This window comes from Callospermophilus lateralis, chromosome 4 (genome assembly GCF_048772815.1).
Source record: "Callospermophilus lateralis isolate mCalLat2 chromosome 4, mCalLat2.hap1, whole genome shotgun sequence".
NCBI classification, from domain to species: Eukaryota; Metazoa; Chordata; class Mammalia; order Rodentia; family Sciuridae; genus Callospermophilus; species Callospermophilus lateralis.
This window is the reverse complement of record NC_135308.1, coordinates 9,644,775-9,672,284: the sequence shown is the minus strand read 5'-3', so window position 1 is coordinate 9,672,284 and position 27,510 is coordinate 9,644,775. Positions and strand designations below refer to the sequence as shown.

General features: G+C 48.0%; 1 protein-coding gene across 2 annotated transcripts in view; it reads left to right on the top strand.

Moving 5' to 3' along the window:
- Ptk2b (protein tyrosine kinase 2 beta) overlaps positions 1-27,510 on the top strand; it is a 107,077-nt gene that overhangs the window by 34,849 nt on the left and 44,718 nt on the right. For both annotated transcript variants that reach the window (XM_076853538.1, XM_076853536.1), the window contains exon 2: positions 23,402-23,642. In XM_076853538.1, coding sequence (XP_076709653.1) covers positions 23,439-23,642 — 204 coding nt within the window. In that variant the 5' untranslated portion in view covers positions 23,402-23,438. The remainder of the gene's footprint in view (positions 1-23,401; positions 23,643-27,510) is intronic.

The following is a 27,510-nucleotide window of genomic DNA, read 5'->3' as shown; positions in this document are numbered from 1 at the left end:
CTGACCGGCCTGCCTTTTGTGACTTCTCTCCTCTGCCACATATACCCTGGTCCAATCAAGCTTCTTTGTCGAATAGGACATGACCTATCTGATACTCTACTTTTCTTTGTCAAATAGGACACGGCCCACCTGATACTCTGCTTCCTGTGGTTGGCAGGAAGTCTGAAAACCCAAGAGGTGACTCATAGCTCTCTGGTCTTCGAGTGACACAGAGCTTGGAGTGACTCCATCCCATGCCCAACCTGAGAGTTAGTTCAGCTCCCCTGGCTTCAGCCTCCTCAGCACCCCTCACACCCCCCTCCTCCATCTCTTCATCCTGGGGGCGGCGGCTCCTTCTGTGGGGGAGGGCTATGGATAGCTTCTCCACGTCCTTTTATGCTAACCTAGTTTGTCTCCTGTGTGGACAGCTCAGTCTCCCCAGCAACATCCAGCTTCCAGATTTGAGTGCTGGTGGTTCTTGTGGTGGTAGGCCAGCCTTCACCCAATCAAATCTGGGAAGTCTTTCCACCAGCCAGATCCTGCTCTGCCCCAAATCCTACAGGGTCAGAGGCCAGGATCAGAGCAGGCATCTGGGCCTGGCAATGGCGTCTAGTGCACTGAGTTCTCCCCTACCAGCTAACCTCCCTCTCCCAGGCAGATATTTCCTGAGCAGGGGTCCTGTGCAGGTCAGTCTTTGCAGTATGCAAATTGCCTGGGACTGACCTATATGTCCCCTGAGAATACAGGAAGTCTCATGTGAAACAGAGAACACAGAGTAGAGGTTGGGAGAGGACCGGGCCTGAGGCTTCTGCTCCCAGTATGTCATGGGTGTTCACGTTTGGGTGTGACAAGAGCAGGCACTAATGGGCAGGGACAGGGGTGGGATATGTACAAAGGGAAGCAGTCAGGCAGCCTGAGAAACAGAACCGAGAGGAGAGAACAGGAGGGAGGGAGGCCATCCTCTGCTTGCTTGGCATTTGCAAGCTCAATTTGAGGAGGTAGAGGGTGCTGAGAACAGAAAGTTCCAGAAAGGTCTGGACTACTTCCATTTTTAGAGACTCTCTGGGTTATAAAAGAAGAAAAAGAAATGCCAAAATAGGGCAGCAGACCGTGTGATGTATTTTAAATGTTGACTTTTACCAATTAATAATTTCATGCCCACATGCACACACACGCGCACACAGACACACATGTACACAAATTGACTTGAACGGTTTCATTTAGAAAAAAGGTCCATGCTCATCTATTCCATGAGCCAGAACCAAGTGGCTTTCTGGTTTGGGGAGTTGCCCAGCAGCCTCAGCCTGAGAGATTCTTTAACGGACATAGGGAGGCGGGTTTTTTAGACCATTAAAGGAGAAGTCCCAGGTGCTATGTCAGGATAGCTCCTGGACCCTCATGACCCGCTGGGGCCCAGGAGGGGCTGAACAATCTAGGAGTGGAAGTGTCTGGGCCTTCCCAGCTGGGTCCGGCCAGTCAAGTACCCATTTCACCAGGGAGACAGGCTGTGGGCCCTCAAGAAGACACTCTCTCCCTCTAGGCACCCTAAGTCAGGCCCCTGCAAGTGCAGAATGTGTTACTGGGGAAGCTCCTGCAGGGTCTCGGATTCCTCATCGGGAGCCAGGAGACAAAGCAGCCCCTACAGAGTGGAATGCTAAGGACTCAGGCCAGGCTGGGCCTGCTCTGGGCCCGGGTTGGCAAGCCTAGGCTGCCCTTGTTTCCACCTGCCACATAGCCTTGGGCCATTCTCTCCCTCAGCTGCAGGGTGACCGTATGACAGTTGGGGACTCATCAGAGCTGATGCTCACGTGGGGTGAGGAAGGGAAAGAGCTGTGTCCCCAAACACACTGCTCTCTCTACTTCCCTTCCACTGATGAGGATGCCCTCCATGGCCAAACTTAGGCTCCTTGGAGCCCTCTTCTTGACCAGGCCTCATCCTGGGCCTGCTAAACCCTGTTCACCCTGCTATCATTGCTGCCTAACCAAGGTCCTCTTAGTAACTGTCCATCCTGGTTCCCTCTCCCTGCCCTGGGCTATAAGTCCCCAGCTGCTCCTCTGTGGTTGGAGTTCAATCCCCCCCAGCAAGTCTTGGCTTCTTAGTAATACTCTTGAAAAAGCCTCTCCTGTTGAACTCCATCTGTTGTGATTTCTTGTGCACTCAGCACATATAAACTATTAACTCAGGTGCTTCACAACCATCTTCTCTCCTGCTCTCGGAAAAGTTGCTTGGAAAGGAGATTGAGGTCTATGGAGTCATCACCTGTCCCGCGTGGCCAAGGCGTCCCTGTGGGAGACAAGCTGGCCAGGCTCCCTGGGTCCGGGGAGTGACTTTGCTCCCTGAAGCTCTGGAAAGATAAACCAGGACTGCCTTGAGTGGAGAAAGTGGGGGAGGGCGGGCGGGAGTAGAAAGAGCTCTCAGGAGCATCTCGCCTCTCCTGGCCCTCCTGTGCTCCCATCCCTTGGAAAGGGCTTCTCCGAGCTTGGTTCCTACAGAAGCATTCTCTGTCATTAGAGGCGTTTCTCAGCATATCTATTTTGGAGCTGCAGCTGGTTGCTTCTCAGAATAAACAGAACTGTGATATGGGGATAAAAGAAGAAAGGAACCTCATCTCCTCTTTGTGTTTTTGCTCGTCCCAAAGCTTCCCAACCTCCTCTTCCCTCTTCTTAAAGTTCTTGCCCCAATACCCCTTCCTCCACACTCCCTGCCCTATAGCTCTTCTTCTACCATCTTATAACCATAGGGGCCCTTCATAGGCATGTAGGGAACCCTGCTGTGGCCAGGCTGTGTCCTACCTGCAAAGACTCCATGTCAAGTGACACAAGGATTCATAGACAGATTGAGTATCCCTTATCTGAAATGCTTGGATGCCAGAAGTATTCCAGATTTTGGAATGTTTACATATAAATAAGGCGTGATCCTGAGGATGGGACCCAAGTCCACAGGTGAAATTTATTTATGTTCCACGTAGACCTTATCCTCATGGTTCGAAGGTAATCTGAGACAATGTTTGAGCGCATCTGCATTTTGACTGTGACCTGTCACATGGGATTGGACGTGGAATTTTCCACTTGGATTTTGGATTTTAGAGTCTTTCAGATTTGGGGTTTTCAGACTGAGATGCTCAACTTGTACTAAGGACTTAAATGGAAGAATGTAAAAGCTGACCCAGCCTCTTCCCGCTGCAGTGAGGCCACTGAGGTCCCCTCCTGGGACTGCTGCGCTCGGGTTCTCAGGGCTCCTGAGAGCTCAGATAGGGCCGTAACACCTGACCACACAGGCTTTCCTCGGGCCTCCCTCTGTCTTTATCAGCACAGCTGTGTTGTATTAAAGTCCTTGAAAAGGGAGCCGCAGGGGACAGAAAGATAAACCAGACAATTGCTTGTCTCAGACAAAGCTGGTTTGCCTTACCCAGGGTATTTATGGACTGAAATGGCTCCCAGGGAAATTAGAGATGCTTTCCTGAACCTGGAGTGAGAGGTTCTGCTCATGAACAAAGAAAGGAATAGACTTGTGTGTAGACACATCTGAAGTCAAATCATTTGTCATCTTCTAGCGCCTTCTACAGCAACTGGGTCTGGCAGCCTGTGGGGACATGTGAGCCTCTCACCTCTGCGTTGGTCCCAGGGTCCTTTACCCCTGTGCTCAATGTGGTTTTTTCTTTGGTGAGTTGTGCCCAACTCCACCCACTCCCTGTCCCTTCTCTGCTATCCTGCCCTGTGGCTTTCCCCACAGGCAGCTTGAGAGCACAGAAGGTGGTAGTCCTGAACCGTGGACAGGGGGCCTCAGACCCTTGTCCCTCCCCCAGAGTGGTCAGCCTCCTCTTGCTCTGTGGTCTCACTTCTCGTCCTGAGCGTCAGGTGGCCCGGCTCCTCTGCTACCAAATGCAACTCTGAGTGAAGGGGGCAGCTTGGACTCATACAGTGGATTTCCTCTCGTGGTTTTGTTTTATTTTTAAAGATGAAAACTGTGGTTGGACTTCTAAATGAGCCTTTAGAAACCTCAGTGGATAGCTCATAGCAGAGCGGTCTGTCTAGAGGTGGCCATGGCTTCCTGAGCTGCAAAGGGCCACACTGGGCATTTGCACCGCCTAGGAGGGTCATAGGTGTGAATTTCAGTGTCAGTGGAAACAAGACTGACTCTTGCATGTACAGTGGGAGGAGAATGTTGAGACAAGAACGTGGCTCCTGCCACTCTGGAAGGCAGCATGGAGATTCCTCAAAAAACTAGGAATGGAACCACCATTTGACCCAGTTATCCCCCTCCTCAGCAGGTATCCAAAGGATTTAAAGTCAGCATACTACAGTGACACAGCCACATCAAAGTTTATAAGAGCACAATTCACAATAGGTAAGCTACGGAGCCAAGCGAGGTGCCCTTCAACAGATGAATGGATAAAGAAAATGTGGCATATATACACTATGGAGCATTACTCAGCCATAAAGAAGAATGACTTTATGACATTTGCTGTTAAATGGATGGAGCTGGAGACTATCATGCTAAGTGAAATAAGCCAATCCCCCAAAACCAAAGGTTGAATGTTTTCTCTGATATTTGGAAACTAATCCATAATAAAGTGGGGAGGAGAAGATGGAACTTCTGTGGATTAGATGAAGAGAAATGAAGGGAAATGAAGGGAAGGGTGGGAGGAGGGAATCAGAAAAGGAAAGACAGTGTAATGAATCTGACATAACTTTCCTATGTACATATATAAATACACCACAGTGAATTTCATCATTTTGTATATCCACAAGACTGTAGTCCTAATTAGAATAAGATATATTCCATACTTATAGAATTATATCAAAGTAGACTCTACTGTGATGTATAACTAAAAGAAAGAAATAAATAAAGAAAGAAAGAAGGAAGGAAAGAGAAAGAAAGAAAGAAAGAAAGAAAGAAAGAAAGAAAGAAAGAAAGAAAGAAAGAAAGAAAGAAAGAGAGTTCTAAATTCAAGTGAATTTGGGAGCATGTCTCAGTTCCACCATTTCTGAGCCCTGTGGCCTGAGACCTTACACTAGTTATTTAGTTTCTCTGAGAGTCCATTTCTCCATCTGTAATATGGGGATATTAACAGTATCAGTTTTAAAGAATAGCACATTTTTAAACTCAGTGCATCATGTTTCTGAGCACCTTTTCTGCACCATGTTCTGGTCCAGGAGTCCACCATGTTCTGGAAGGACTGTCACAGCTCTGTCCTGAGGAGGCTTGTAAGTTCTGCTTTCATGTGGAACTCACAAGAAAGCATATAGGCATTGCTCAGTACCATGCCTGACACACAAAAGGTGCTTGATAAACAGGTGTCTTTAATTCTTTAGATTAGAAGCAGGAGAGATGGGCCTCAGGATGAAATCTTCTAGAGCTATAGAATAGTGAAAATCATGCCACCTCACTTCTGAGCACCCGAGGGAACAGGGAGTGTGACATGGGACAGGAAAAACCTCCAGAGAGCTCAAGGCTACAGCTTTTAAAGATCTGAAGAAATGTCACATTGAAAGGGATTGGAGAGGACAGATGTCCACCCGCCAGCTAAGAGAAGGCAGGTTGGTGCTGGAGGGAGAAAGGCTGGGAAGGAAGGCAGTGAAGGCCCAGGCTGACGGGCAGCAGGGGCTAGGGAGGGCTTTGGTGTTATCCTGCAGGCTGCTGGGGGGGGCTCCAAACTTTTTCCATGCATCCATAAACTCTGAAAATGTTGCAGAGCACACAAGCGGTAAACTGGAAGGTATTTGGAACCCCAAAGAAGACTGTGTATAAGCCCAGAGTATCTAGGATTACTTTCAATCAGATGCTACAAGACTCGCAAATGCAGACACAATGTCATGAAGGAGGAAGTCACTCACAGGTCCCTAGTAATAGGAGCCACACGGGTCATGCAGGGACCCTGTGTGGGTCAGGAGGCTGAAGGAGCATTTATTGCGGTTTCCATGGGAAGGAACAGGTACAGCAGGGTGAGTAGGTTTAGGATTGGCTGGAGTGGGTGATCCGGGCTCTGGGGAACAGGGGTTGTCCCCAGGTGCCTGGCACCTAGCTGGAGTGCTTAGGGTAGGTGGATATTGAGCCAGAAGTGACCTGAGAGTCCAGCCTTACTTCCTCTTCAAAGAGACCTGAGCCTAGGAGAGATCTGAACCACTCTGTTCAAAGTCTCATGGTTAATTAAACCAGGTACCTGGAACTCAAGGCTTTCCCAGCATTCCACGAGGTTGGAAGGCACTGGAGAGAGCAGGCATGGGGTCCTCAGTTGTGGGCATGCATGGACACTGCGATACAGAGGCTCAGAAATGCCTCCCGCCAGCAGTATTGCAGCTCCCTGAGGCACTAGGAAGATGGGGGCAATAGGAAGGTAGGGGCTGTAGGGCAGACCCTGCCAGACTAGAGAGGCTGCCCTAACTCCAAACCTGGCCTGGACACACAGGTAATTCTTAGAACCCAAGGTCTTAGAGCCCTGATGCAGCCTGGGATGAGACCTCGATCCAGTCGCAGCTGTGCCCTGAACCAACTGCTTCTGCTGAAATGAGGATCCTTTTCCCCACCCATTCATTCTGACCGGTAGGTCTAGGGTAGTTATGTGTTTCTAATGATTTTCTCCAAGAAGCATCTGAACTCTGGAAACCAGCAGACCAGATGCTCTCTGAGACCCTTTGGTCTGGGCTGGTCTATGTGGGTAAATCATCACCGCTGAACCACAGAGAGGGCTGGACAGAGGAAGCTATGCTTGAAGGTCACAAGCTGCTAGGCCCCATGGGCTGAGAAGCAGAACTCCTGCCTCTGGGCCATTGCTCTTCCTCTGCCCTGCAGCAGCCCCTCTCTCCTGGAGCAATGAACTGGGATCGCTCACTGTATGTAAGGTGTGCCTATTCACATGGACATCTGGTGCAGCGTTTGACCACATGACCTGTTTTTTCCCAGAAGGGCAGTGGGCTGCTGCGGTGAGCAGGGAAGCCTGTGCTCTGGATCCTCCTTCCCCTCACCTGGCACACAGCCAGGCAATTAGACACTTGACAAACGATGGGGATGTTGACAGCCGAGAATAGAACACAGAGTGGGAGGTTAGTCTGCTCAGCTGGTACTGTGAGCACGAAGTGGATGTGGTTGCCACCTCAGCTGGAGGATGAGCAGGGACCAGAGTTCAGAGTGGACGGAGCAGCGGACAGGAGCCACACATGTGGGCTGCAAGGCCATGGAGAAGGGTCAGGGCACGCCACCTTCAAGGCTCAATGAGCTCCCAAATCCCGAGACCCCAAGACCTAGGCCAAGAGAGAAGGAAACTACAGGACAGGTTCAGGCTGGGCAAATGTGGGTAAGGCCATCAGGCATGGCTGTCTTCCTGGTCCCTCCTTGAAGTGGCCTTTCAAAGCTTCTAGCTGCCGTCACTGAGGTCACCAGATCTCATCAAAACTGATGCCTACAGGTTTCTTGAGGTTGGGACTAAAATGCATATGAATAGCAGATGGTCCTGGTACAGAAAGATCTGTGAACCCCAAACCCTTGTGTTTTCTATAGTTTTGTGTTTAGAACCAGAGACTGGCTGTGCAAAGCCAGAGCAGGGAGGGCCAGACCCAGACCTGGCACTCCAAGGCAGCCTGAACTGGAAGTTGTGGAAAATTCCTTCAACACATTGTTGTGAAGACCTCTCTGGCACTGAACATGGTCCAGCAGTGGAATAGATGGGCTGTTCTCAACAAGATGGATCCCTCCGTCCAAAGCATTTATGCAGATTCTTGAAGGAACCTGAGGAACTTGGAGGATCTCTGATCGTGACCAATAGCTGGCATTGGAGACGCGTAGTTTACAAATAAGTGCTTTATATACATGAGTGTTGCTAACCTTCCCAACAGTTCTAGGACAGGCAGTTTCACATGCCCAACCTCAGTGGACAAGCACACTGAGATTTGGGGAGGCACCAGGATTTGTCTCAGAGCTGACTGATGAGTTCCCTCCATGCCCAGAATGTGGAACTTGTCCTATCTAGAGTCCTGAGAGGCTTCTTCTTGCTCAGTTTCTGGCTCCAGCTGAGTGTAGGTCTTAGCCCTTTCTGAGCCAGTGTCTCCTCCCTATAAAGGGGCCAGCATCATCTCCAGAGTGGGAGGGAGGAGGGAAGCTACCACATGCCCTGTGTGAGAGGAGAGCATTTGTATTGAGGCCACCATTAGACGAAGACTCAGGGTCTGGGCAGGGAGCACATTGGCTCAGGCCAGGAGAAGCCTTTCCCAGGGGGGCAATCCACGGAGGGCAGGGCAGGGTAGAGAGATGCTGGATGTGGTAGAGAAGCTTCTGGAAAACAGCCCTCTTCTGTTTAACTCTGTACCTGGGGTCATCTGTACAGTCAGCCCCGAGGGCTCACATGGTCCCCAGCAGCCACCAGGGGCAGACATGAGAAGGTGGGCCTCCTGACAAGCTCAGAGGTCCTTTGTCCTATGGCAGCAGAGGACCCCTACTCTGTTCCCTAAGGCCTCAGCTTTGTGCCTTTGGAAGTCACTTAGCATCTCAGCTTCAGTCTCATCTGTCAACAAAGGAAGTAAAACAAATGACCTGGAAGCCCTTGAAGCTCCAGTTCCCACTCTCGGGGAGCTCGCGATCTTCGTTATTTCCCCCCTTGTCTATATCCCAGTATTGTATCTCTTTCCTTTCCTAACTGCTCCCTCAAGTCTTTTTTCTCTTGCCTAATCTCCTCGATCCTGAGATGAGAAAAACTGAGTTCCAGCAGATGGACAAATGCGATGTCTTGCCCAAGTTATCTGAGTGTCTTTCTGGAAAGTCAGTTGGATGTGATTCCAAAGAATGTAAACTCTTATCATTTTCATGACTGTGTGGGGCGGGGGGGCACATACTAGAAAACTCCCAGTCAGCAGAAAGAGAACTTACTCCCTTTGGTGGTTCTCGAGCACCTGGATGTGGACATACTCCGCCCAACCCCCCACTCTCATCTGCCTGCTCCGCCAACCTTGTCTGCCCCGGAAGGCGACCCACATGCAGTCCCCTGAGCCTCTGGGCTCCGTTCTCTCCCTCTGGCCTGCAGACTGTGGTGAGCTGTGAAGTGGGCTGCTGTTCTTTTTTCTGACTTCCTGTGTTCTTCAGAAACCTCAATGAACGAGAGCTGAAGGAAGAAAGGCCAGGGACCGTTACACCAAACACCAGCTGATATCTGATGTGAGCTGAATCCATGACTTTGACAGATAAAACCCACGATTCTGACTACTCTGCCCCCAGCTCGGCTGCAGAGCAAATGCAACTGCTTGGGGGCTGGAAGTAGGGCCTAGGACCCTCATTATTTTCAGACTTGGGTCAAACTTATCTGAAAGAGAGCTAAAGTGATCCTTCACCATTGAAGCCAAGCCAGCGTTGATGGGAAAAACTTAATTTCCTCTCTACTACAACTGCTTTAATTTCTCTATTTCCTCTTACTATAAAACTCAGCTGTAAATATGCATGTTGTCAGCTTTTTTGTCGCGGTGACAAGAACTTGAGAAAAACAAGTTAAAGGAGGAAGAATTGATTTGGCTTGCAGTTTCGGAGGTTTCAGTCCGTGGTTGCTGGCTCCATTGCTCTGGGCCTGAGGTGAACTGGAACCTGATGGTGGAAGGCTGCAGCACAGGAAAGCTGCTCAGCTCAGGGCAGCTGGGGAGCAGGCAGAGATAGAAGAGAAGGGGTAAGACCCAGGGACGGGGTGTAGTCCCCAAGGACCCACTCCCTCCACCAGGTCCTACCTCCCACAGCCTCCTCCACCTCCTGGGATCCATCCAGCTATCAATGGATTAATTCACTAATGAGGTCATGTTCCAGTGACTTCCAAAAATATCCCACCTCTGAACATTACTGCACTGGGTTCCAGGCCCTCAACTCACAAGTCTTTGGGGGACGCTTGATATTTAAACCATAACACAGTGGGAGTACGTTTGTATAGTGACTGTGCATATAACATTTGGAGTTTGCATATTCCTTTAACTGAATATGAATTACTTTAATTGAACCGTCTGCTTATTAATTACTTAATTATGAATGAGCCTGTGTACCCAGGTGGGATGGTACTATGGCAAAAACATGATGTTGCTCCTATTTTTTTTTTTTTTTTTTTTGGAATGCTAAGGTATCTGTCCACAAACTCCCATTCTCAGGGTCTTGCTACTCAAATTGTGGTCCACAGGTAAGTCTAAGGGTTGGTTCTTTCCTGCCCAGCCCTCTCCCAGGTCTAAACTTTTATGCCTGGCTCTAGGTCCATGTGATCATTTTCTTCTGTAACTCTTAAAACCCCAAGAGTTGTCTTTCTACTGTTTGCGTTCAGGAGAGTGTCAACGCGGTTTTCTCTTTTATTTCACTCTCTAATCAGGGAAGCTACTCAGCTTGAGCAGTGGTGGGGAAGTTACTGGAGAAGAGCTTTGTGCTGGGGGGTTTCTTGGGTCTGTACCCAGACTCTCCACTTGGAACTTTCACGGCTGGAGTTTCGGAAGACCAAAGTTCCCCCAAATTTTCTAAGCTGTGAACAATTGAAACTGTTTTTTTCTCTTTCTGCCCATTTCCCAATAAAGGGCTTGGGTAACCAGAAGAAACTAAAATAGAAACCAGCAGTGTACTCTGCAATCAGAGGCCCAGAGACACACAGGCATTTACCAATTGTAACCCATTAAGATCTGTTGCAACACCAAGCTTGGTGCGGACACCACCCTGGCACACTGAACGTGTGGTTTCGGGGGAAGGGATGCACAGTGGGGGGTCTGCCATCTGGGAACTGGGAGACCTCAGTTCCAGCTGAGAGACTGCACCACTTAATCTCTCAAACTCAGTTCTCACCAGTAAGGCAAGGAACAGAGCAGTAGCTCCTCACTCTCATTGGGCAGGCATTAGCATCACCCCCTGGAAAATGGGCAGATGGTTGTCAAAGGAGACAGAACTTCTAGGACACGGAATTAGTAAGCCCTAGAGGTCTAATGTACTGTGATTAATCACACTGTATTATGTACTGGATATTTGCTGAGAGTGGATCTGACGTGTTCTGACTACACACACACACACACACACACACACACACACAGTAACTATATGGAGAAATGAATATGTTATCAATCTTTATCGCAATTTTCAATTCACTATGTATGTGTATATCAGAATATCACACAATGAACGTAAAATTGGAAATACAATTTCAACTAAATTAAAAAAAAAATAAAGCTGGGCATGGTGGTGCACACCTGTAATCCCAGCTACTTGGGAACTGAGGCAGGAGCAACTTAGTGAGACCCTATCTCCAAATATAAAATAAAAAGGACCGGGGATATAGATCAGTGGTAGAGCACCCTTGATTTCAATCTCCACTACCACAAAAAAATTTTTTTAATTTAATTAAAAACTATTAAAAATCAAAACCAGGCTTGATGGCACATGGCAATAGTCCCACCACGTGGGAGGCAGTAAGAATTGCTTGAATCTAGGAGTTTAAGGTCAGCCTGGGCAACATAGCAAGGCTGTCAAGAAAGAAAAATGTTTTTTAAAATCACAATTAGAGAAGGCTGAGCCCCATCCACACAGGTCTGCCCTCCAGTATGGAGCTCAGACCTGGGAGGTCCGAGCCTCATCTCTCCTGGTGACACACTGAATGTGTGGTTGGGGGAGGGATGCACAGTGCTTCTCTAGGTTATGTTTCTAACCTGGAAAGTTTAGAATCCAGAGCCCCCAGGGCACTTCTCTGCTGTGGGGTGAGGCCTCCTGGGTGGACAGGCCTGGACTCTGGCTTACTGCCAGATCCTTCATCACTGCGGGGCCGGGCGGCAAAGCGCCCTCGTCTGGAGCCCTGTCCAACTCCACTGGAGTCCCATTTCTGCTCTTTACTTGCTGTGTGACCTTGGGAGTTACCTGCTCAGCCTCAGTTGCCCCATGGATGAGATAGGGGATACCAGTATCTCCCTTTTGAGCTGTTATTAGGACAGAATGGACTCATGGTGCAGGTGAAGTGCTAGGCTGGTACAGGGCGAGGGAAGCGCTCTGTATAATTTCTCAGAAATGAGCCCTTTGACAGCAGGGAGCGGTGAGAGAAAGGCCCAGGTGGGGCTAGGGTATGAGGGCTGGAGAGTGACCCACAGTCACAGTGTAGGAAGGAACCTTGAGCCCTTGCAAGACACTCTGGGCTCCTGATGGACTGTTTAGAATCAGGGACCACTCCTGTGGTCCCAGTCTCTCCTGTCAAATTTCACTGAGATGTCTCTCTGCGTTGTTTACCCCAAACCTGATTTTTTTATAGGATCCAGAAATTTCCGTTGTAGGTACCATTTGGGCTCTCTAGTCTAGTTTTGTGGCAAGAACATTGGCCACCCTCTCCATGGGCTGCATGGAGAGCACAGGAAATCAGACCACAAGAAAAGGCTCTAGAGGCAGATGCACAGGAAAGGGGGACAGCTTTATCCTTGGGGACAGACTGTACATATTTTTAAATATATTTAACCAGTATAACAGTAAGAGAACTAAGATCTTTTAATTGCATGTAACTTTAAATATAGATGTGTTTTATGTAGTTATAATAAGTATGTAAATCCCATTCTCTGTCACTTTACATTTTTATATAAATCTTTTCATGTGCAACTATTCCCCATATTCTTTTCATAGTATATCATGATTGGTATTGCTTAGCTTTTCCCCTGAGAATTTCCCTGAGCACTTTGTCTGGGTTCTCATGACTTCACTGTGATCAGTGGTACAGGTGTGAACATCTTCATGCAAATGACCCACACCCGCTGCGGGGTATGTTCCCCACAGGTGGAGGACCAGGTCGACATGTAAGTTATTTTATATTTAACTAAGTTGTTCTTCAGGAAGCCAGTGCTGAGTTCATTGGCAACTGTACCAGTTTCATCATAAGCCATAAATGTAGAGTTTTTTAAAAAATATTATATGTCTTTAGGTCTCTTGGCTTGTTTGAGGAGTTTCTAGTGATTCCTTAAAGTATTTTTTTCATTTGCAGTTTTAACCCCTGAGGGGTTTCCCATGTATTTTTAATCTTCCCAAGTCTTTCACACACAGGTGGCGTCCTGTTCGCTTGATGGGGCATCTAAACTGGTGTTTTATCCAGCTCTTGTTAAAGTGAAGGCTGACTGCTGCAGTGTACAGATGGGGGCATTGTCAAGTCGGATGTTTTCGGTGTTTGTTTACATGAAGCAAGTTTTTGGTGTAGACTGCATTTGCAACGAGTGGCAGATTGGAGGCTGGCAGGTGGAGATGCTTGTTCAAGGGATGTTTGTGTTGCTTCTATGGTGGTGATGGATGCACAGGACAACACCTGTGCTGTTAGACCCGTGTTTGTGCTTTTGGATTAAAAAAAAAAAAAAAAAAAAAAAAAGTACTGAGTCTTCTTTTAACCACCAATTGTTTTGGGTTGTTTCTTAAATGTATCCTGTGAGATGCCTTAAGAAAGCTCTATGCCTCCGGCATGGCCACACCTATTAATAGTGTTGAAAGCCCACATTTCTTCCAGGGCCAACTGGCTAGATGCTGATGAGCTTACAGAGAGAAGTTTGGGTTCTATCAGAATTCTGGAAAGCAGGTTCCTCTTGGGAAAAAAAAAAAAAAGGGCAAGCTCCTCTTGGGCACAGAGACAGACGCGCAGGCAAGCTGAAGACTTAGATCCTGTATGACTGTGGGGCAAGATGGGAAATCTGAGTTCTGGTCCAGGCTCTGCCACTTAAGAAAGGAGGCCCTAGGCTGGCTGGCTTTGTTGGGATTTTTCTTATCCTCAAACTGGGAGGGACATCTTCCTTGGGAGACATCGGCAAATTAGCAAGGACACAAACACATTAATGGGCAACCGTGATTCAGTTGGCCTTCCATATCTGAGGGTTCTGCATCCATGGGTCCAATCGAGTATTGAAAATGTTTGAAAAAAAAAAACTTCACCTGTACTGAACATGTACAGAGTATTTTAAACTTGTCATTATTCCTCAAATAAAAGGGTAAAACGACTGTTGACATAGCATTTACATTATTTTAGGTATAAGTCATCCAGAGGATGTGCTTAGGTTAGATGCTAGTACTGTGTCATTTTATATAAGGGATTGAGTATCCTTAGATTTTGTTATCTGCAAGGTCCTGGAGTCAGTACTCTGCAGATATTGAAGGACTACAGCATACATATATAAAGATCCTCCTCCCTTCTTTCCTCTGTGTGTTGCATTTTATTTTAAACCTTGACCTGGTTGAAGAAACCAAATTCATCTTTTTTTTTGACATGGCAGCCCAACCATCATTGGAAATCTGTAATCCATTCTGCCTTCCCCAGACTCACTTCTCCCTTTGGTCTCAGGGGTTTGCATCCTGTGCCAAGGTCCCTAGGCTCCCAGGATCCAATTTCCACACCTAGAACACAGTCTCTTAAGCCTCTGGGCCCATTAGTGGGCAGTGCTGAGCTGGGTCCAAGTGTGCAAAGCCCAGGGGAATTACTATTCTCCTTTTAGGGGTTTTCTAGAAACCCCACACTGCATTAATGTTTTTGTTTTGGGCAGCCACATCACAGTGACTAACAGTGAGTTTACAGTTAGCTTTAACCCTGTTTTTTTTTTTTTTTTTTTTAAACCATACTGCTGCTCAAACCACATCTTCCTCATCAGAAACTGGGGAGAACTATTTGTTACTGATTGCCTTTAAGAAGTCCTCATTTATTCCACTTTCTAAGTTACATTTTGTTACAGTGGGAATGTCCTGCCAGCTTGTGAGGACTTCAGGGATCCTTTATTTATTTATTTGTTTGTTTGTTTGTTTGTTTATATTTTTTTAGTTGTAGATGGACAAACATCCTTATTTTGTTGATTTGTTTTTACGTGATGCTGAGGATCGAATCCAGTACCTCCCATGCGAGGCAAGCGCTCTACCACTAAGCCACAGCCCTAACCCCAGGAATCCTTCTTGATCCATGGCATGAGTCATAACTTCTCCCAATCCTGTGTTTAACTTGTTGCCTCTCATTTGATGACTATAAACTCCTTCATACCAAGTTAAAAGGTGCACACGAGGGGCATTTAGAACAGTCGGTCCTTCAGGTCAGCATGGACATTTGATCAGCAGTCTGGGAAGAAACCATTCCACCACTTATGAATTTTCCTACTTATCATCTGGCCTTCTCCTTAACTTTTCAAGCAAATGGGGAAGAACTCAGGCAAAGATCCAGCCAAAGCATTGATTCATCACGGCACCAAATTTCCCTGCCTGACCACCATCTGAATCCCACTCGAAGAGGGAAATGAGATTTTTTCTGGGTTTGGTGGCAAAAGCTGAAAGCAGGATTCAAAGTGGAGAGTCTAGTTTGGGGTTAGAGACGACAAAGAGTGTGGCTTTGAAAATTACAGCTTCTAGGAGATTGGACAGTAGCAAGTTCCTTGCAGAAGGGCCACCTCTTGAGTTGTGGAGCTTCTGTGTCTCCTGTACTCCACTGTCTTGCAGTGCTGGGTGATGTCATCACTATAGGAACAAGTGGACATCAAGGGTCAGATGCTGGCTGGAGACCAGTGACCCAGAAATCTGCACTCCTTGCCTGGGTTCTCTCACCGTCCTAGCAGTGGTGGGCTGTAACCACCTCTCATGAGTGGTTGGTGCCCATTTCTCTCCAATTCTGCTTTCAGTGAGGTTACTCTTGTAGCTTAAAATTAACCAGAGAAACTTACACCAGAGAAATTGGCGAATGCTACAAACTGAGGCCTCCTACCTCTGGTTTGCCGGTGGCTAACACGCACCACCCTATCCTAATGGTTTCCACTGTCTCCCAGCTCACCCTGGTGTTCATCTGTTGCCAGATTTATATTTTTAAAATGAAAATCTGCTTTTTGGCAGAATGAAGCTCAAATTTCTTAACATGTTGCCATCTTCTAGCCTTATTTCCCGGAGACCCCTCCCTATTCTCTTTCTCAGCCTGACATCGGGTCATTTGGTTTCCTCATCTTGCTGGGTCATGTTTTCCTGAGGTCTCCAAGCCGGTCCTGAGCCCTGTCCCGTGGTCCTCTCGTGCCGTGTCACACTGCGGCAGGTGTGTGAGTGTGTCGTCTTCTCCCTCTGATCTGGATGAGAAGGGTCTGTCTGTTAGGCAGAGACCCTCTTCTGCTTACCCTCATATTCCCAAGCTCTGGCATGACTCCTGAGACACAAGAGGGTAGACAGGGAGAGAAGGTAGGAGAGGACACAGGGGAAGGAGGGGAAGAATGCAGGAGGAAGGAGAAGAGCCATTCGTGAACTGCCAGATAAAGAACAAGGGGATTGTGAATTTTTGAAGGGCCTGGAAAGCAGTGGAACCCAGAGATCAAACAGGAGGAGAGCTGAATCTGGCCAGCTGAGGGTACCAAAGGCCTTGGACTGGCGAGGGAAGCAGAGGTCCCCTCAACAAGGAAGAACAAGGTAACATGTCTCGTTGCTCCCCTCCTGCCCTCCAGAGAGCCAGCCCTGAGTCAGCTGGCCCCTGGGTGGGCATGTACTGGCAGCAGAACTACTCCTGGTGGATAATGGGCCCCAGGGTGGGAAGCCAAAGACGTGGTAAAGTCTCAACAAATGCTTTTAGAATTATTCTGAATTATAGCTGGCAGTAATCACAACCTTTCTGGCTCCTTCCTTCACAAGGTAATGGGGAGGGATGCCTGGAGAGGAGGGAAGGGATTAGCCCAGTGCTGGGCTCAGGGGCTGGCAGCAGAATGCCGCCCTGCAGGAACTGGGGACTGAAAGGGCTTGGGCAGTGAGGGGGCACCGCATGGAGCCAGCAGGGCCCAACCTTGCCCAGAGACACAGGAACGGCTCCCTGACACTGCAAGGCCACTCACAATGAGTTAAGTGGCTGCACCCAGCAGGCCTCTGCAATAGGAAAGGCCTGTGTTCCCCATCGTGTTGATGGGGAAATGGCAAGGGAAGTGACTCAGACAGAGTGGAAATCAAGCGTGCCTCTCGTGACACTCTGACTTCAAGCTGGACCCGAGGGACTGGTGCTCCGTCTGTCTCCTGTGAGCTTCCTTCCACAGAACATGCTTCTGAGTGCCCAGGCCAGAGCAGTGGCCTGCATGTGAGCAGAGCAGGAGGGAGGGGTGACCTTCCTAGGTGGCGGGTGGAGGGAGGAAGGTGGGCCTTGAGGTGAAGGCAGCTGTCTAGCTCTGGAAGCTGAAGAGGCTGCGGTGACCACCCGGTCCCTCACTTACAAGGCCAGGTGTTCTTTTAAGAAAGGGCCTCTGCAGTACATTTCCAGTTCTTTCTTCTGCCAATTTATAAGCATTTTTAAAACACACGAGCCAGGGATTTTACTGGAGTAACCTCTGATTCTCCAGAAAATTTCTGAAGAATTCAGCCTTATGCCCCCAGAAAGGAAACCAAGGCCTAGAGGGGTCAGTCACCTTGTCCCGATGCACAGCTGGTAAGTGGCAGACAGGTCCAGCCCCAAATTACCAAAACCTGTTGTTCTCCTTTCATCAATGAATGAGCATCGTAAATCCAGGAAAAGGTGGACAGCATGATGTTAGAATAGGACTGTCCTTCACATTGAGCTGTATGATGAATTTTCTGCAGTGTCCTTATACTTTCCTTTTTGCCACGGACACATGAAAACATCAAGGCCACCATCAACCTACCAGCCGCTGTTGGGGAGCCTTATGTTTCCAGGTGTCAGAGCCAGTTAGCGGCAGAGCTGTGACATTACCCCATAACCGCGGTAACAGGACATGACACCCGCTCCCAACATTTGATAATTAGCGTTAGTGAGAAGGGAGGTGTGACGTCACGGAGAAGGCTCACACAGCTGATTCATTCAAACCTGGATTTAAAACCTATGTCCTCGGGGCCTCCATGACACATCACTAGGACATTACTTACTGTGGACTTGAAGTCAGGCAAAATGCCGGCCACTTACCACCTGAGTGATCTGGACAAGACTGTAGGCCTGTTTCTTCTCTCAGGCATGACCCGAATATGACTTACCTGCAGAATTTCTCTGGAAAATCAGAGATTATTTATGTGAACTCCCTGGCACACAGTGTATGTTCAGTAAGGCGTAGCATTTCCCTACAATGTCTTCAAGGGCACGAATTCTCTTTTTCTGAGATGTTTACCCCTGTAGCCCTAACATCTTCCCCAGGCCAGGAGCACCAGGTACCATGACAACCTGTGACATCTCCAGGGGATGTACATCCTGCCTCAGTCGCCTCTCCTTCAGGCAGGTAAACGTCTTGCCATTCAGGAAGAACATAACTTATCTTCTTCCTGAAGCTTCTTGGACTCAGAGATTGAACAGCCTCCTTGAGTACCTGTTGAAGGTTAGGACCAGCAAGTTCTTGTAGCCAATCAAGACCTTTCCTGTTTTAATCTGGGCCCATTTCCTTGTGTTTGTTATTCTTTGTGACTTTGGCAGACCTGAGGGCTGGGAGGCAAGTCGGAGCCCGGCCTGGCTCAGGGCCAGGGTTTTTGCTAATGCCACAGCATATAGGCGCCTCTGACACCACTCAGTGGATCTGGGGCAGACCAGGACATGGGAGGAGCAGGAGCCAGGGCTGAGAGAGCCAGGAAAGAGGTGTGGAGAAAGGGGCAGGGCTTTTGTCTCACACATTGAGGGCAAGAAGACTGCAGTTATAGAAAGCCAGAGACGGGTTATTGGTGAGAAATTCAAATATTCAGGCAAAAGTCAAAGGAACAAGCAAGTTCGCTTGTCAGGAAGAGGAGCTGGAGCCTTCTAGAGGATTGTGCTTACCTCTACCTGACTCAGCATTCAAGGATAAATGTTAGTAGCTTGAAATCAGCCATGGAGGGAATATTTACACCATGGAAATTGGCAAATGCTGGTAATCAGAACTTTTTTTTTTTCTTTGTAGAGAGTTATTGGCAGGAGGGAATATGGGAATTGTTTTAGTCAACTTTTTCACTGTTGTGACTGAAAGACCTGACCAGAAAAATTATAGAGGAGGAAAAGTTTATTTGGGGCTCACAGGGTCTAGAGGTCTGAGCCCATAGACAGCCAGCTCCATTCTTTGGGGCTAGATGTGAGGCAGAACAACACGCAGGAGACTGTGACAGAGGGAAGAGGCTCACATGACGATAAGGGAAGCAGAGAGAGACTCCACTCACCAGATACAAAATATATACCTCAAAGGCACGCCCCCAATGCCCCCCTCCTCCAGCCACATCCTACCCACCTTCAGTTACCTCTTAGTTAATCCCTCTCAGGGGATTAATTTACTGGTTGGGTTAAGCTTCTCAAACCCCAATTATTTCTCCTCTGAACCTTCTTGCATTGTCTCACTCATGAGTTTTTGGGGGACACCTCACATCCAAACCATAACAGGAACACATGCAAGATTTTGGAAAATAGACAACCAATAACCGTGATGAGAGAGACTCTTTTGGATGCTGTTAATGAACATCAATTTATGTTTTCCACTTCATTGTCACAACCTTTCCAAAAGGAAAATAGAGCAGGTAGCCCTGTCCCCATTGTATAGATGGGGAAAATGAGGCAGAGAGAGGTTAAGCTACTTGTGTTAGGTCTTGGAGGTAGTCAGAAAGTGAGGTGGGACCCAAATACAGGCAGAGTGAGCATGGGGAGTGTAGAGGGGTGAGTTCTCCAAGACCCCAAGGATAGGTAGCCTGGATCTTTCTGTGTGACTCCTCTCAGGTATTCTACTTCAGAGAGTTTGGGGAGTTTATTACAGATCTGTATTTACCAGTGAGAGTTTGGGGTACCCTTGAAGAAGCAAAGTGCATAGTTTACACTAGGGCTCACTCCTGATGCTGTACTTCCTATTTTTTGGACAGAAGCATAAATACCTGTATCCACCATTACACTACCATAGTGAATAGTTTCACTGCTAAAAATTCTTCATTCTCCACCTATTCACCTCTCCCTTTCCCCTAACCCTGGAAACCACTGATCTTTTCACTGTCTTTATACTTTTACTTTTTCTGCAATGTCATACAGTTGGAATTCTACTTTGTAGCTTTTTCGGATTGACATTTTTACTTAAAAATAAATATTTAAGGTTCTTCCATGTACTTTGTGGCTCAACAACTCATTTGTTTTTAGTTCTTATATCTCATTGTATGGATGTACCACAGTTTGTTTATTCATTTACCTACTGAAGGACATCTTGGTTTCTTCTGCCTTTTGGCAGTTATGAGTTAATGCTTTTACAATTATCCCTGTGTACATTTTTGTCTGGACATGTGTTTTCAGTCCCTTTGTGTAAATACCAAGTGGTGTGATTGCTAGATCTTATCATAAGAGCATGTCTAGTTGTGTAGGAAACTGTGAGTCTGTTTTCCAAAATGGTAGCATCATGCTGCATTCCCACCAGCAGTAAAGGAGAGTTCCTGTTGCTCCACATTCTTGTGTCCTGTTTTCTCTCAAGTTTAAAAGCACTTCTCTGCTTCTGTACCATCAGCTGTAGCAGCTTAGGCACAGAAGCACCTGCCGGTCTAATATTGTCCCCTCAGATTTTGCCCTGTCCCAGGCATGGACTTCTAACTGTCCCACACCACTCTGCTTCCACACTCCACCTGCCAGTCGATACATATAACACTGAAGATGGAGTTTCCCCAGGTCCTACCAGTGAGATCTCTGAATTCTACAGGCACTTTATTCCTAAATATTCTCTCTCACATTTTTACCACGATATTTTAGGAAGTCACTGAAGCATCTTGCGTGTGCTCACTGGAGCATCACCCTTTGGTAAGAATGCTGGATGAGTTGAGGTGACACCTCTGGGGGCTCCCAAAGCTTCAGAAACACCAGTTCCCTTCACGGAGGCTATCTGGGAGCATGTGGTATAAGCAGCAGATGCGGGTACAGTGCCCTGCTTTCCAGCTTTGAGAGCGTGTTCTAACGAGCATGACATTGCAGCCTTACAGGCGACCAGGTTTCCCAGTGGCCATTGGGAAGCCAGGCTGTCGGCTTTCGTTTTAGAGTCCTAGGAGTTCTGTCTTAGTTCGGGCCATTATACAAAGTGCCAAAGACTGGGTGAGGAGAACAACAGCTTTTATTTCCCACAGCACTGGAGGCTGGAAGTCAAAGATCAGGTGTGAGCACGCTCAGGTTCTGATGGGGGCCTTCTTCCCGCTGATACATGTGGCAGAAAGAGGGTGACAGAGTTCTCTAGGGTCTCGTAAAAAAGACTCTGACTGAGCCCATCCATAAGGTCCACCCTCATGGTGTCTCATCTCCCAGAGTTTCCACCTCTCCAACACCATCACCTTGGGGGTTAGGGTTTCACACATGAATGTAAAGGAGCACATCAGTGTATTGCAGGTGCTGTCTAGTCCCTGGGGATAGACACCATGTGCCACTCAACTTCCTCCTCCTGACACCTGTCTCAAATCTTCCTCATAAAGATTAATTCATGCACAGAATTGCCTGGGGCCACAGGCCCAATAGACACAGCAGATCCTGAAGCGAGGGCCAGCTGTGTGTGTAGTGTTTACCTAGTTATATGTGGTGACCTGTTCTCATCCCCATTTGGAGTATATGCTCTTTAGGGACAAGTCACCCTCTCCTCTTCACACCCTCCAGCAGCACTTCCTCGTCTTCTAGGGTATCTCCTCCGGCCTCACTGTTTCTGTGTTCTCTCTCAACTCCAAGCCGCCACCTCTGCATCTTTGTTAAGGAATTCCTCCATTCTCCCTCGTGTAGAACTGGCTGGAAACGCTGGGGACAATGGCTGTACGAAGCAGAGTCCAAATGTCCCAGGTCTCTCACTGTCTGGGTGGGGTGTGTTCCACCAGGCTCCTGGGATTCCCAGGAGAATTAATTAAGCTGTTCAAGGATCCCTCACCAGACAGCTCTTTTGTGGCTATCTTGCCTTCCCTTCACACATTCCGCACTCTCCGAGTGGTACTTCCTAGGGTCACCTCTCAAATGACCTCCCCTAGATTCCTTGTGGCAGGTCAAGGGGAATTGAGATCCATCCCACTGCACGGCAGACACTGGCACCTGGACATGTTCAGTGATGTCTCTGGGAAGATGCAGTGGACACTTCCATGATGCTGGGTGGTCAGTGTATAGATACGTACATAAAGATGTACATGTATATGTGGCTGCCCTGAGAACTCTGAGCCTGGTGTGTCCCCTTGTCCATCTGCCCCTCAGCTGAGGAACAAGCCTGCTCTTCCCCTCATCATTACAATATCTCTTTGAACCTTCCTAGTACACATTTGCTTTTCAAAATAAATGGTTTCTTAAAGCTGCTGACTGTCTAAATCTTTTTTTTTTAACTAGTACCCAGCATAGTATGTCTAATTTTTTTTTTAATCATAGACTGTAATTCCACTTTTTAAATGTTTGACCCCACATTTGTTTTTTAATATGGCCAACTCCATCATGTTTCCCCCAACTTCTGGTCCAGAAATTTTCCCTCCAAATCATAGTATCTTTTGAGATCTTTTTCTGTAAGGGTAGATTTCACCATGAGAGCTGAGCTAACCCCAGATGAATGTTAGGACACTCCTAGAAGTTTAAAATATACTAGTGTTCAGACCTCAGTGGCCCTTCTGTAGACAGGACCCAGAGTCAGTGTTCTTTAAAACTTCCCAGGTAACCCCAACATGGAGCTTCAGTTGACACCATCAATCCAAAGCATTTCCATCACTTCTTTTGGACTCACCCTGTTTAGACCCCTAAAAAGTAGGTCCTTGGAAGTCTTATTGGATCCAGAGGACAGAACCAGTTTGCTGAAATTTGGGGTGAACTACAGATTCATAGGATTCTTATAGCTTGATCTGCATCAAGCTAGGCTATCATGAGAACTGGATTAATCTTAGAGTCCAGGCCCTCCCACCCTGCAGAATACCCTTTCATGTATACTGGGGAGAGGGTGGGAATTGTCCTTCGTGGGCTGAGGTGTGCTCTATTTGGTGAGTCCCTGGGGGATCCAGGCTTCCTATCATGAAAGCTCTGGCTAGCAGCTGAGGCTGTGGACGGTCAGGCCATCATTCAAGAGCCAGGTTCACCATCTAGCCCCTCTCTTGCCTTCTCTGTTCCAGGTCCCTCAGAGCTGTCCATTCTCCAACTCTGTCTCTTCTCCGCTTTCTCCCCCTTGTCCCTGTTTCTTTCTGCTATTTTCTCCTGTCCCACTTCTTACTTTTCTGCTCCACCGTGCCTTGGAACCAGGCTGTGGCCGCCTCCTCTCACAGCTGCATTTGCTCTGTGTGGGCCCCTTGCTTAGGAGCCATTGTTGAGGGGGAGAAATGGGAGGTAGAGGGGGCTTCCAGAGGAGAGGGCTGGCATGCTTGGGAGCTCCAAGTCCAGATTTTATACCTGAATGTTCATGCAACCTGCTTCCACCTGCTGCAGCTTCCCAAGAACATCCAAGAACGCTGGATGCCTTTAGGGGAGATCCTCAGGAAGAGGAGAATAGGTCATTTGTTTGGTGGTTGCACCCGGGGGCTAAGGCATGAGGGCTTCTAGGCACTCATTTCAGGACTGTCTCTCTGTTGACTCCACAGGACTGAGATGTGCTGGTCCTAGCTGCTGTCTGAGAGGATGTCCGGGGTGTCCGAGCCCCTGAGCCGAGTAAAGGTGGGCACATTACGCCGGCCTGAGGGCCCCCCAGAGCCCATGGTGGTGGTACCGGTCGACGTGGAGAAGGAAGATGTGCGCATCCTCAAGGTTTGCTTCTACAGCAACAGCTTCAACCCTGGGAAGAACTTCAAACTGGTCAAATGCACTGTGCAGACAGAGATCCAGGTAAGCCGGAGACCTGTGCGCTCTGTTTGTCTGTTCCGCCCTCTGCTTCCTGGACAGTTGAGCAGCACTCCTTCAGCCCAGCAGGCTCTCCTGTACTGCCTGGCAGAGGGAAGTTGGCACCAGGAGAGATGTTCTCAGCTGGCGTGGCCAAACTCCTCTCCAGGTGTGCAGCTCCACTTCCCTAAGGGCCTGGGGGACAGATGCCACAGCCTTGGTTTGAACCCCTGATTGTTTGGTCTTTGTTCAATTCATTTCAACTCATTAAGTATTTATGACATTTGAGGCTCTGCAAACGACTTAAAAGCCCCCTCAAATATTCTCCGATGGAATTGGAATTAGAGGCATATGCAAGTGACTACATTTTCAAAAAAAGGTATCTAAGATTTCTGCTGGACATTTAGAGGATGGAGCTGGTGGGTCATTTAGAGGATGGTAATGAGCTACAGATGTCCTGGGCTAGATGTGCCTCACCAGGTCCTTCTGCCAGAGCAACAGCTCAATGGGCTTGTTCTTACTTAGGGTCCTAAAATCTGTTAACAGATCCAGGTACCCACCTCATCAAGGCGTCTAGACACCAGGAATTCCGTTCAACTTAACTAAGTCTATATGAAATTGTCATCAAAAGCAGAGTTCCAATATACTGGCTGATTTCACCACCTACACGTATTGAACAATGGCTACATGGGAGCGGTTAGGTGTGTCTTTCTATACTCACGATCTCATTAGAGCCTCTAATGGCCCCAAGAGATGGATTCAGTGAGGATGCATCTTTCCTCTGCCCAGAACATTCCTTCTTGATAATGGAAGGTAAAATCAAATGGGTTCTCAGAAGGCGGCTTGGAGGATCTGTGATTTGAACAAGGAAGCAGGGAACTTGGAGGAAAGGCACCCAGCTCTGGGGCAGCTGCCTGAGCTCTTGGCCTTGGCATTGCCAACCCTTCCTGAGTCCTAAAAACCTGTGCCTCTCAACTCTGTGAGTGGCTCCTTTGGTTGGTGCTGTGGCAGCTTGGCCATGTCGCCATCCTGCCTGCTGTCTGTTACGGCATGCAACCTGCCTCCACTCACCCGAGCAGAGCGTAATTGATTAGCTCACTGTGCTGGCCAGTTACCGTTGTCGATTCTGGCTCGGTTGACTCCTTCTGTTTCCTGTAACTGATTTGATTAGGGCCTTCATTACTTGTCTTATGGTTTCTGATACGGGAGCATAAATGTGCCTGAGTATAAGCCCTGGCCCCCTTCTTCCAGGGGGACGCTTTCCTATCTTCTTAACTGTCCACTTCATGGATCTTCCTTCAGGTATGTCATTTTCGTACATAGCTGATGCCGTCCACTGTGAGCCTCACTAGCTTAATTTTCAGAAGTTAACCTGATCTTCAAGTTTGGGGAGCACCTCACTGACCTTTTGTGCTGAGAAGCAGAGAACATCTGGTTGTTTCAGCTTGGGACAGGTTTTATGGAGTTAGCAGTGAGAAGGGCCCTGAAAGATGGGTGGGATTTAAAGCAGAGACTCTGGGGTAAGAAGGGAGCAACACAGATAGAGGCTGGGAGGCTGCTGAATGGTGGGTAGTCTGGCTTGATAGGAGCATGGGATTTATTTAGAAAAGCATCTCAAGTCAAGGCAAGGTGGAAATTGAGGGCAGACAATGGAGGCCTAGAACATCAGGTTAGAAATTTGGAGTTGGGCAGGCACTGGGGAACAGCACCCAGTTTTTAAGAAGGGAGAGAGAGATCTTCTTAGAGTTGTGTGATGGCCTGGTGGGTGTCTAAGGGGAGGAAGAGCAGGAGGCCTACAGAAGGGGCAGTAAGGCCCAAGCTCAGGAATGGCTACCAGTTCTGGGGGCATCAACTGAAGGAGTGTGGGGACAAAAGAGAGGCAGTAGCAACAACAGGAGGAAGGAATTGCCTTCAAAGAGTTTATATCCAAGCATTTTGATTTTTCCTGCTCCAAGTGTCTCCTGAAGGCTAAAAGTCACCTTCTAATGTCACTGCTTATTACAAACATCTGTGGCCATAAAGCCACCTGGACTTCCAGCCATGAGCTGCCCTCCCCTTAGTGGTGTGTGGCCTTGGGTCTAAATGCTTAACCCATCTGCACTTCAGTCTGCCCCCTGGGGACCATGGCCATCTGCAGCCTTGGTCATGGAGATGGTAGATGAGATGTACCTAGTGCACAACAGGGTCTCAAATAATTGGAAATATTGGTGGCATGGATGGGTATTAGATGATTACCCTGCTCAAAAATCTCCGAGGATCACTAACTAATTGCCCAGAGAATGAAGTTCAAGTTGTCTTCTTTGGGTATTTATCCATTCATCTTTCTTATTTTCAAACTGAGAAGACAATCACATTAGTATTTTAAAATAGCACATGGTGTTCTGAAAGATGTTAATGAGGTTGCCCTGGAGAAAGAGTCTTATCTCAAGGAAGCTCAGAAGATACTTGGTTAAACAATTCTGAACAGATTCTTTTATAACAAGCTTTCTCAGAACCTTTAATAAGCTAATATGCCCAGTGAGTCTCTGAGACAGGGGCACAGAAGTATTGTTTTCTACCTAAAGAAATGCTCTAGATGCGCTTTTAATAGTTGGTCCACTATCTTCTGAAACATCATTCAGGGAACTTTTCTCCCCAAACCCTGGCAGCAGAACACAAAGGGTTAGAGAAAGAAGCTGGCAAATGGGAAGTGGGTTAGGAAGTGGTAGCTGTTGTGTGGGAGGGAACTGATGAGGACCTGAAGTAAGGGAGCGTCACTGGGAACAGATAAGTCAACCCATCTGAGTGCGTCTCAGGAGGCAGAGTCAACAGAACTTGATGATTAACTGGATGTAGGGAGGGGAAGAAAGGAAGGAGACAAGGATGAGTCAAGCTCTTGCCTGGGCAGCTGAATGGGAGCTGGCACCATTCATTGAGATAGGAGCAGAGAAAGGAAGGGCCTTGAGATTCCAGCTCCACTTGTGGTGTCTTTGAAGTGTGTTAGAAGCACCTCCACAGAGAAATGTGGGCCCGGAGCTTAGGAGGGAGAAAGGACTTCGAGGTAAGGATTTGGGCATTGTCATGCGATGGATGCCAGGCAGGAGGGCAAATCAGCCATGGAGGTTGAGTTGAGCAAGAGCAAGAGTTCTAGTTGGGAAACCCGGGGAAGTCGATTTCCAGAGGACTGAGGAAGAAAGAGAAGCAAATGAAGGAAAGAACTGAGAGAACAGTCAGGGGGGCCAAAGGCCGAGGGGCTTTAAGGAAGGAGTGTTTAGCAGTGTCAGGTGCTCAGACAGGTCAAGTCAGGGGAGGGCAGAAATAGGGTCATTGCCTTCAGCAGCAGGGCCATGGGTGACTCTTTGCTGGGCGGTTCCAATGGAGAGACCAGGGCAGGAATCATTGTACAATGATGGTCGAATAGAGATGGTGAGAATAACCAGCATTTTACGGTTTTGACCATGAAGTGAAGGAAAGAGGAGAAGGCAAGAGAAACGAAGTCACCAGCCCAGGCAATACCACATGTGGCAGTCCTCAAGTGGAAAGGTGCATGGCAGGTTGGAGGCTGAGAGTTCCTTAAGACTGGCTTCTTAAAACATGTTAATAGTTTTGATCTTTACTCCATCCCTTGTGGGAAGAGGCTGATGTAATTTAATCGATATCTAGAGAACGTAGGAGATGGAACTGACAGGCTTTGGCGATGGATGGGAGGTGTAGGAACGAGGAATATGGGGGTGTGAAGAGTGGCAGCCCTGGTTCAGGTGGACAACGGCCCCCTCCCTAAGATGAGGAACACCGGAGGAGAAACTGGGTGGGGAGTGACGTGTTCCCCAGCTCAGTTTCAGATCTTTCAGTGTGATTGAGGTGCTTTAACACTTTCACATGGAAATATTGAGTA